The sequence below is a fragment of the Apis laboriosa genome, unplaced genomic scaffold, assembly GCF_014066325.1.
Source record: "Apis laboriosa isolate Shangri-la unplaced genomic scaffold, ASM1406632v1 scaffold128_cov155, whole genome shotgun sequence".
Taxonomy (NCBI): domain Eukaryota; kingdom Metazoa; phylum Arthropoda; class Insecta; order Hymenoptera; family Apidae; genus Apis; species Apis laboriosa.
In genome coordinates this window covers 425,882-436,787 of record NW_025221189.1, presented here as the reverse complement: position 1 = coordinate 436,787, position 10,906 = coordinate 425,882, and the positions used below count along the sequence as shown (strand labels likewise).

Below are 10,906 nucleotides of genomic sequence, written 5' to 3'. Positions count from 1 at the left end.
TGGACGACGCTGGACGACGCTGGACGACGCTTGGTGACGCTTGGTGACGATCAACATAGGATACAGATTTCAACTACTATTATAATAACTTATTATATTCGATATAAATCATAAGATGCATGCATCTTAGACTTAGGTCCTAGTTTTAAAAATAATATAAGGAAGATTTAAGATTTAGTATTAAAGTTTATAATTTAATATTTTTATTGTACATTGTTGCATTCGATATAAGTAGTATACATTTTAGATTTAATCTTTAGATATAAAATTGTATCATTTTAATGTATTAATCATTTTGTTAAATAAATTAATATAATACCCCCAGATGGGTCTCGATGCGTAGTCACCTCCTCGTGGGTGAGACCCGGTAATTGGCATCGTTTTTCGTATTTTTCGTTTAAAAAAGTATTTTATGAATATTCCATTAGATATTTTTCGAAATTTTTTAAATTATATTTCATCATTAATAGATTTTGAAAAGCGATGGCAAGCCAAGAACTACGCACATCTTCAGTCTAGTCTAAAATATTGATTTAAATTATTAAATTATTAAATTGATTTAAATTATTTTAATTAATTATTAATGGACTAGACTAAATGTACTAATAAAATCTATACAAGGATTTTCTGGCTAATCCTTTTTGTTTTTGTATTATTTTTTAATTTTTAATAAAATTTTTTTTAGCATTATCTTTATTCTCTTTTTTTAAATGAAACCAAAATATTTTTAATACAGATATTTGTTAGTTAGTTAATGCATTCATTATAATATATTACATTTGATGTAATAAATAATAATATACGCTTTGAGATACGCTTTGATAATATGTGCGCTTTTGATTTAAGTCCTAGTTTTAAATATGATATATAAAACTTCATCTTTTGTCAATGTTGGTGAATGTCTTGGTGTAATTCTTGGAATTTTCCGGATGGAAAATAGCGAACGAAATAATTGGGTATGATTTCTATTACGATTTGTATTACGATGACGTAATATAATTGAACTTCTCTTGAAATTTTCTCTGTCAATTTTCTCGAAAGACCAAATTATATGAAATATTTTCAGCTTTAGCATTTTGAGCGTAAAATTAAAACTAATAATAGAGAAGTAATATAAGAGAAATGCATTTAGGAAAAAAATATGTAAAATATGTATGTGAGAATTATTTATTATTTATTTATTACTATTATTTATTAATATTAAATATTGTTAATTACTATATGAATAAAAAGACAAAAACATTTACAGTACTTATGTTTCTATTATATTTTAAAATAAATAAATTTAAAGAAAATCTTATCATATTTGCATGAAAGTTGTTGTTTTTTCTTAATTGCCATGATATATACACAAAAAATTATTAATTTTCAAAGCTATCCCGCTTTCAAAATTCCAATCAAATAATAATGTCACATAGAAACTTAAATCTAGTATAATAATGGTTACGCAAATATATATTAATTAAATTATGAGTTAATAATTTATATTATGAATTTTTATGAAGTTTGATAACTATACAATACAATTTTCTATCAATAAATTTTATTTAATTACGTATTATTACCGATAAAACGCAATTTGTCATCATGATTTTCAATTGTAAATTGAAATAAGTGATATGCGCACAATGATGTACTTTGATTAATTTTGCCACTAGACTTTAATCGCTTTCTGATTGGTTGAAGCGATACAGTTCATTTCAGCTGCGCGAAAATTAAAGTATAATTAGAAATATTTAAATTTTTAAATTAGAAATATTAAAAATATAATAAGAAGAGATTATTATTACCAATTTAATATAATTTAATATTATTTAATATTATTTAATTATATTTAATTGTAATATATAATATTTATATATAATAAATTATAATAATGTTTTATTATTAAATTATAATAAAAATTTATTATAATTTAACATAAAAATTGTCCAAAAAAATGATTGAAATATAAGACTAAAAATTTAAAATAAAAATTGTTTAAATATAAAAAATACATAATACAAAAAAAAATATAAAATGTAATATAATATTTCATCATTTATTTTTTTATAATTATTTTATATATAAATGATTTTGAAATACTTAAAAAATTCATATTATTAAAAAATTCATATTCATAAATATTATTTTAGAAAATATTAAATTCAAAAATTTGAAAAAAATATTTTATTTTTAGATTTTATAGAATTTATAATCTATAATTAATTTTTGTCAAGATTAATTATGAAATATATTATAATTAGTATTCTAGAATGATAGTCTAGTTCCGGATACATGGAATAAAAAATATATTAAATATTAGATCTATTCCATATTTCGTCTATGGTTAAGGCATGAAACAAAAACATACATCGAATGTTACGTCTATGCTATGCTTCATTTATGTTCTTTTAGATATGTTTTTACGAAGCATTTTTCATCCGAAATTTTGAAATTATATAAAATTCTTGGAAATTTTCTGATTTTTTGCACGAATGCTTTTAAATTTAAAATATGAGATGTATAATCTCTTAAGATAGTTCTTTCTGTTTACATATCTCTATAGATATAGATAAACCATAGATAAAATACAGTGTAGATCCATTATGTACTTTTATTTTATTAATGTACTTTTCTGATTTTTCATAAATAAATTACAATAGATTTATTACTATATATAAGTGGCGATAAAAAATCTTTACATATGTCATCCATCACATGAATTCTTATATTAAGAATAGTGAAAGATTAAAAAGATCTAGATTCTTAGATTAGATTTAGATTTTTATAATATGGTTCGATAAAACATTTGCTATTTCGTTTCCTACTTTTATTTGATTATTGTATGAATCATATTACTGAATAATATCAATTTTCCTCGTTATTCTCAATGTGGGAATTTGTGCTGCAAGCCTGGATGCATGACAGAATGCAGTTTTGTGAATTGTAGTTTTGCAGTGTCATTTACCATATGCCGTGAATGCACTCTAATTTGTGTTACACGTGATTGAGAACATGGCAGCTAAAATGCAGCATTTTGATCCACCAAGTTCGGCCAGCTCAGAAAGGTAATAGTATTTCGCTATATATTTCATCAATTACAATGTATATTCATTGAATTTTATGTAATTTAGTGATGATGAAGTTTGTTTGGGTGAAAAAGAAATTTTCCTTGTTGATGAATTATGCGAAGATGCTGAACATTATAGACGTTCTGATATTGGGACTCCTACACCGCAGTCTCCGAGGCCACCTTCTACAGGTGAGATTTTTTTTATTCACATTTTTTGTAACATAAATTTTTTTATTTGAGTTTCTTACTTATTTTGGTGATTGAATAAGTGATATACTAATTATTTACAGAATCATTGATTTGGAGTACCTGTGTTTGGCAAACAGGATGTACTTGGTTTACTGAAGTAGAGTCTTTTTATAATTTGAAGAAATCAATTAAAACTTCCAAAAGTACCTTTATCCTTCATCATACCACCTATAGATTAAAATTTTTATTCTTGATTTTTATTAAATTTTCTTTTGTTTATTTATATATCTTTTTAATTTAATACAATTTTGTATAATTTTAAAAATGAATTAAAAGAGTTATTTTTGTTTTGTTTATTAGGTTCACAGAGATCACCCAGATCGAGGAGACAACGTACTACTAGTTTATCTCAGTCTAGCAAAAAAACTTCTGCAGAGTCTATTCTTAGAAGTAAAACAAGAACAATATACACAGCTGGTAGGCCACCATGGTATAATTCAGCTGGCCAACAAGTAGAACCTTTTGTAATTGGTTGGTAACAATAAAAATATATATATTATTTTAAAGGAAATTATATGTGTAATTATATTAATTGATAATATTATGATTTTTAGGTATTTGTGGAGGTAGTGCATCTGGAAAAACTACAGTTGCAACAAAAATTATAGAATCTCTAGATGTACCTTGGGTAACACTTCTTAGTATGGACTCATTTTATAAAGTATGAAAGATTTGTTATAAGTACTATTCTTTAAAAATGAATCCAAATAAACAGTATGTAATTTTTGGTACAGGTATTGAATGAAAAACAGCATGAAATGGCTGCACGCAACGAGTATAATTTTGATCATCCTGATGCTTTTGATTTTGAGTTACTTAAAACAACGTTACAGCGTTTGAAAGAGGGTAGAATGGTGGAAGTTCCTATCTATAATTTTGTAACGCATTGTAGAGAAAGTAGAACTGTATGTTGATATTGATAAAAATATTACATATATATATATACATATATATACATATATATATATATAATATATTTTTTGTATATATTATATTATTTTATGTTTCAAAGAAAACAATGTATGGTGCCAATGTGATTATATTTGAGGGAATATTCACATTCTACAATGTCGACGTGTTGAAGGTAAGCCGACCTACTGTCAAGAAAGCAGAATGAGTGGGTTTGAACACGTAAGGTACGAAAGTAAAAACCAAATTACCATTGATCTACTTCCTTCGATTGGTCAAGATGTGCGACATGAAGGTGTTTGTTGATACTGATGCTGATGTGAGGCTTGCTCGGAGATTACGTAGAGATATATCACAAAGAGGAAGAGACTTGGAAGGTGTATTAAAGCAGTATAGTACTATGGTACAACCTGCTTTTTATTATTATATAGCTCCATTAATGGTACACGCGGATATTATTGTACCTCGTGGCGGAGATAACGAAGTCGCGATAGAACTCATTGTACAACATGTACATACACAGCTTCAATTGGTAAAATTAATGGTTTCTTAGATGTTGGTATCTTTTATTCAATATTTACTTATTATCATTTCCTATTCTAGAGAGGTTTCAAACTCAGAGAAAAATTAGCTCATTCTTATATCGGTCAGCCATTGCCATCTTCTCTCTACCTGCTTCCAGATACACCTCAGATAAAGGGCTTACACACATTTATAAGAAACAAGGAAACATACAGAGACGAATTTATATTTTATTCTAAGCGTCTGATACGTTTAGTTATTGAGTACGCATTATCTCTTTTACCTTTCGAGGTAAATGCTAATATATCAATGAAATATAAACGAAATAAGATTTCATTATTTAAATATATTATTTTATATATATATTTATAGGATGTAACAGTAGAAACACCACAAGGAGTATTATATAACGGAAAACGTGCTGCTACGGATAAAATATGCGGTGTTTCCATTTTGCGTGCAGGTGAAACGATGGAACAAGCTGTCAGAGATGTATGCAAAGATATTAGAATAGGAAAAATACTTATACAAACGAATCAACAGACTGGAGAGCCAGAAGTAAGTGTACTTTTATAAAATTCTTCATTTTCATTAAAATATTAATATAAAAATTATCGTAATATTTTTTCAGCTTTATTATCTACGATTGCCAAAAGATATTAAAGATTATAAAGTGATATTGATGGATGCAACAGTAGCAACAGGTGCTGCTGCTATTATGGCTATTCGAGTCCTATTGGATCACGACGTTGCAGAAGAAAATGTGTTGCTTGTATCTCTACTTATGGCAGAATCTGGTGTGCATTCGATTGCTTATGCATTTCCGCGCGTAAAGATCGTAACATCTGCCTTAGATCCTGTGATAAATGAGAAGTTTTACGTATTGCCCGGTATCGGTAATTTTGGCGACCGATATTTTGGAACCGAGCCATCTTCGATCGATGATTAGTACAGTTGATCTCAGTTTCGTCAAAGCTATTTAATCTGTTATTATACAAAATACAGTAATCTCATATTATCTTTAATAAAATTTGTGTTATATTGAGAAATTTATGCAATATTCGATTGTTTTTATTATTATCGATTAATATAATATTCATTTTAATCCATTTTATTATATGATTAAAGTGACGTCGTATCGATATTAGAACCAATAGCGCCTCCTTTTGCATCTGTACTGCGTAATTGTCTGTAACCTCGAGCACTTGCTCTACAAGAACGACGCCAAGAATCCAAATGACCAGAACTGGGATTATTTGACTGTCCCAAAAGATATGTGATTAATCTATCGAGAGCAGCCAAATCTTCGCTCGTACTGCCAGAACCTTCCGGTAAATTAAAACCATTAGATATAATTTGTTCTTTTTGTTCATTTGTAACATTAATTGTCCCACTGCTCATATAAGGTCCAAATTTTGGTGTAAACTATACGAAAAACAATTTTATGTTTTATGTATTATATATAAATAATTACATTAATTAGAAATTTTACGTTACCTCGTCTGGACCATGTTGACCATAACTTGATCTTTGGACTTTGCGGAATGTTTCATCATCTATGGCTTCACGTACCGCTTCATTTAACGTTTGTTCTAGCACGCGTTGTTTTGTTTTACTTAATCCACCGTAAAAACTAATAAAGATTTTATTTATTTTTTCATTAAATTGAAATTATAAATATTCTGCGATTTTAAATAAATAATTTTTATGTATGAATTTGAATTTGAATTTAAATTTGAATATTTGAATTGAATTTATTTTTTTGAAATACCTTAATTTTCTTTTACTTATATTAGAAGTATGTAGAAGTTAGAAAATATAGTTTTTATGATGTGAAAAATTTTAATTACCTCGAATCTAAAGAACTGTTATCTCGTGAAATATTTTTATCACGGACCAAGCGAATATCATGCTCCCAAAAACGACGTAGTTCCGGTGTTGAAGTATACGGAGCGGCTACTTCTTTAATCTAAACAAAAACGACGCATTTAATCTCAGGAGATAATAGTATTTATTTCAAATCATTTATTTTATTTTAAATAAATCTTTTCAAATCAATTATATTATATATAATTATATTAAATATTTTATCCCAATAGATTTATATTAATTAATGAATTATTTTTATTAAAAAATTGTTTCTAATTTAGATATTGTACCATTAATATCTCTCTTTTATATTGATTATATTGATTAATTATATTGATCATTTAAAACATAAAAGAAATGAAACTACGTAATAAATAACTTATATATCCATTGCAGATATTAAATCTTCTTATCTTATATTCTACCCCTATTAATTATATTTATTTACATAATCACGCAACAATAATATGATTTGAAATTGTCAAGAAATCTGCATTCCACATAAGCAAATGATTTCTCACCTTAAGCACGATGATCGCGGTGATAAAGATGCACATTACATTAACAAAGGTTAGACACGCGCTGATTATGCCATTGCAGAAGAATTCGACCGGTAAGTAATCAGTATATACGTAGACATATGAGGTGTTGTAATTGGTATAAGACTCTCCTTTCATGTGCGGCATTTTAATCGGTCGATAAATTAACCATATACATCCAAGCGCCCAGAATAAACCCTATGGGAATAAATTTCATCGATTGTTACGGTCAGATTAATCGCCATCCATTAATCAATCCCTGATGGAATGAGAACGCCCCGCTCGATTGCCGATACCATATCTGTCTTCCCTCGCGAATTATTCTGTCTGTCCGTGACGATAGCTGTCCAATTTCGATGTTTCTCGTGCGAATATATATATATATATATATTTCGATTCACCATCAGATACGTGAATAATAAATGAGCAACGAAAAACTTATAAATTTTTGACTTGATTGATAAAAAGTATTTTTATTTTATTTTATTTTATTTTTTTTATTTTTATTCCTCTGTATATTTATGATTATTGTTTTGTACTTACGCAATTTACTACCGGTGGTAATAAAGAAGCTGATATAGCAACTCCAATTAAGGGACCATTGCTTCCTTGCAACAATGCCACGGCTACGCCTGTGCCTGATGGTAAAGCCCATAACACGCCCATCCAGAGGGATCTATAATTTCCTCTGCGAGAAAATATATAATTCATGTGAATCTTTATTAATTTCTTTTTTTTTTTATATATATATCTCTTTAGTTTTACATACAGAATTTAATATCATTATTTAATATGTGAAAACGTACCTGCCTTTCATCTCATCGGTTGGCCAATCGTTGTAACCCCAAGGCATCTCCGTGGTACCAAGAATGAGACCGAAGATAAAGCCAAAGAGTATAGAGAGGAATATACCTAGTAAGAGACTCTTTAGACCGATAAATTGAAGATTTCTATCAGCTATGATGGTTCCAAAGGTTAAAGACATCACAGGACCCTTAATAATATTTAAAGAAAATAATTAATTATGATTAACAATTATAATCAGAGTTATTGAGATAGAGTTTTACCATTAAGGGAGACACTAACATTGCAGCCACAACATTGGTCGCACTGTTCTCAATGAGACCTAGAGCTGCTAGACAACTATTCGTAATTATAAAATTAAATTGATGAAATAAAGAAAAATAATTTTCAGACATTAAATAAATTTTAATGTCGATAATTCTTACTCTGCAGTCAGTACCAGCAATACATAATCAAACGTGAGATCACCTCCACTACGAACCCCATCAACGACCTGTTTAACCGTCAATTTCGAACGTATGGATTCCACGAAAGCTTTCCAAGCATTATTCCTTTCTTCAGATTCTTTTCGTCTAAAAAAAGGAAAAAAAAAAATTGCAATTTCAAAATATATATTTATTGCGCTTAATTAGATTTAGTGCATTAAGAAAATTTCTTCTCATACCTTCGAGCTAGATCATCTTTGATAGGCGTAGCACCAATACCTCCTATACCGCTATACGTGCACTGGGTCGGAATTACACTGGAAATTGTTCGAAGATGTTTGTAAACGAAGACATTTGGAAAAGCTTCCTGGCGAGAAAATAGAGAGATATTAATTCACCTTACTATGGAGTTCATTTTCACGCCAATTCCCATTTCCGTGAGGCAATGGAGGCAATTTTCGCATGGTTCCCCGGCTGGTACAGGAAATATAACCTTTCCAGAAGGATAAGGTCAGTGAGTAATAAAAAATGAAAATAATTAGCGCACTTATCTTACCTCGTAATACATGTTCTCCTTGTCTCTGCACCAGACAACGTGTTCTACTTTCAGCTTCCTCAGCAATTCTTCTAAGACCTTGGAGAATAATAACGACAGAGAAGATAAAAGAAATAGTTTTGTTGCAATAAATTATAATAGCTTTTATCTTTTTCTTTTTATCTGAAACGGTATCAATATAATTCATTTTTAAAAATGAAATTATATTATTTCTTATAGTTTGTTTAATATTAGAATTATTAAATTTATGAATATTTAGTTTATTGTTTTTTGCAATTATAAATATGTATTTTATTTCAACTTTTGTAGTTTTTTTTTAAAATTCATATTATTAATTGTAAAATTAATAATATAGAAGCTATAAGAAATTCATTCGTATCTTATTATTTTATATATATATTTTTATATATATAATTATCGTATCTTAAAATTTAAATTTCATTCCATTTATAAAGAATTCTTGTATTCTAATATCAAAATTTTCTTATAAGTATATTATTGATGTAAATGATTTTTCATATTTTTCAATTATTTTTGCTATTATAATTTATTCCATATTTTAAAAAAATTAAATTATTATCCGTAGCAAATATTTTTTAAATATTTAATGTAATATATAATATGAATTATAAATACTGTTTCCATCGACACGAAAACCGGATCTTTGTCCCGTTGACCGGAAATGCCACGTCTTCGATTTCTATATCGTCTATCAGCCAAATCATCGTCGATATCGATATCATCCCGCTCGTCGTTATCATTCAATCTTAAAAGATGTGTCTTCGATCTTGTCTCTCTAAGTCTCACATCAACTTTTGGTCCAGTTATAATTTTCCTTGGTTTTTCATTCTTCTTGTTTTGTTTCAAAGGCACGCCAAAGATTAATTCATGTTCATAACTGAACGTCGGTATGCAAACTAAAAATACAACACCGCCAGGCATTTTGATCTGCACAAAAGACAATTGTTTAGTTCAGATTCACGAGGTTTTCGCGAGATTTCGTTTGTTATGCTCCATTCGTTCGATTTCGAAGCGATCGTTGAAGTATATGCATCTGTTTCATTAACAAATTGCTAATTATTTTGTAATTGTTTTGTCATGCTTTCAATTAGCGTGACTTTGTTGAATAGATCGAAGGTTTGATAATTTGTTCTTGATGATTTTTAATTTTTATTTTTTATGGATTTCAATTTGCAGATATTTTTTCCGTATTGTTCGACAATTGAAATCGAATCGTTTATATCGTATAAAGTTTTCTATGAATTTATGATATAATATTTTTGCAATCGCAAAATAATGAAAATATTTTAGAAATATCATATGATGATTTAAAGAAAATGATTTAAAAAATATTTTCATTAAACTCAATATTATCATCATTTATTTAATTAAAAAATAAATAAATAAATAAAATAAAATAAGCATTATTAATAAATATTATTTTAAATTATTTAATATACAATAATTAAAAAAATATGAAAAACTTCGAGGAAGCAGATGTGAAGGTAATTGTAAAATAATTGTTTTTTTACGAAATAAACATTTATTTTAACAAATCAACAGCGTAAAGACTAGCTTCTAGAGACTAGCTCGACGTTTTGTCTGACCTAGGTAACTAGAGATCGCCAGGAATATATCGCACGAAGGGAAATTTCAAATTCATTCGATTTTTACGAAAATTGAATCGATCCTCTATTCTCTTCAAACTCCCTCGGTTTTAAGTATTTTATTTAAGCAATATGTGCGTGAAAATATACTCTTTTAAACAACGAGTCCGAAGGAAAACCTAACGAACGTATTGCCTTAATTGACAAAAACTTTGCGGTATTTGCTTTAATCGCAGTCTTGATCGACGATATTTTTACGTCATTTATTTTTACGTATTTCGATATAAAAATTTCCATCCGAATTTTCAACGAGGAACATCGCGACAGCGTGTATAAAAGAGTTATATAACATACGTATATATAATAGTAAA

At 27.8% G+C, this 10,906-nt stretch overlaps 2 protein-coding genes across 2 annotated transcripts; one reads left to right on the top strand and one right to left on the bottom strand.

The window, feature by feature from the left end:
• Positions 1–2,680: 2,680 nt before the first annotated feature.
• Positions 2,681–5,793, top strand: LOC122720355 (uridine-cytidine kinase-like 1). The gene is made up of 10 exons (XM_043946999.1): positions 2,681–3,050; positions 3,117–3,244; positions 3,605–3,775; positions 3,859–3,965; positions 4,039–4,209; positions 4,317–4,388; positions 4,494–4,745; positions 4,817–5,026; positions 5,108–5,293; positions 5,367–5,793. Exons 1-10 carry the CDS (start codon positions 2,998–3,000, stop codon positions 5,682–5,684), a joined length of 1,668 nt encoding a protein of 555 aa, XP_043802934.1. The 5' UTR covers positions 2,681–2,997; the 3' UTR covers positions 5,685–5,793.
• On the bottom strand, positions 5,791–10,102 carry LOC122720354. The gene is made up of 12 exons (XM_043946998.1): positions 9,565–10,102; positions 8,929–9,006; positions 8,771–8,865; positions 8,612–8,689; positions 8,373–8,519; positions 8,211–8,286; positions 7,950–8,137; positions 7,687–7,831; positions 7,126–7,341; positions 6,586–6,704; positions 6,233–6,368; positions 5,791–6,160 (listed from the first exon to the last, which is right to left on the bottom strand). The coding sequence occupies exons 1-12, from the start codon at positions 9,868–9,870 to the stop codon at positions 5,858–5,860; spliced, it is 1,887 nt and encodes a 628-aa protein (XP_043802933.1). The 5' UTR covers positions 9,871–10,102; the 3' UTR covers positions 5,791–5,857.
• Between the last annotated feature and the right edge of the window lie 804 nt (positions 10,103–10,906).

Excerpts from the sequence above, each read along its gene's own strand:
- LOC122720355 (XM_043946999.1), top strand. The coding sequence starts at position 2,998 with ATGGCAGCTAAAATGCAGCATTTTGATCCACCAAGTTCGGCCAGCTCA. Across the intron at positions 3,245-3,604 it reads TCCGAGGCCACCTTCTACAG|GTTCACAGAGATCACCCAGA; the intron begins GTGAGATTTTTT and ends TTTGTTTATTAG. Across the intron at positions 3,776-3,858 it reads AGTAGAACCTTTTGTAATTG|GTATTTGTGGAGGTAGTGCA; the intron begins GTTGGTAACAAT and ends TATGATTTTTAG.
- LOC122720354 (XM_043946998.1), bottom strand. The coding sequence starts at position 9,870 with ATGCCTGGCGGTGTTGTATTTTTAGTTTGCATACCGACGTTCAGTTAT. Across the intron at positions 9,007-9,564 it reads TTTTCGTGTCGATGGAAACA|GTCTTAGAAGAATTGCTGAG; the intron begins GTATTTATAATT and ends TTATTCTCCAAG. Across the intron at positions 7,342-7,686 it reads TACCACCGGTAGTAAATTGC|GGTTTATTCTGGGCGCTTGG; the intron begins GTAAGTACAAAA and ends TTATTCCCATAG.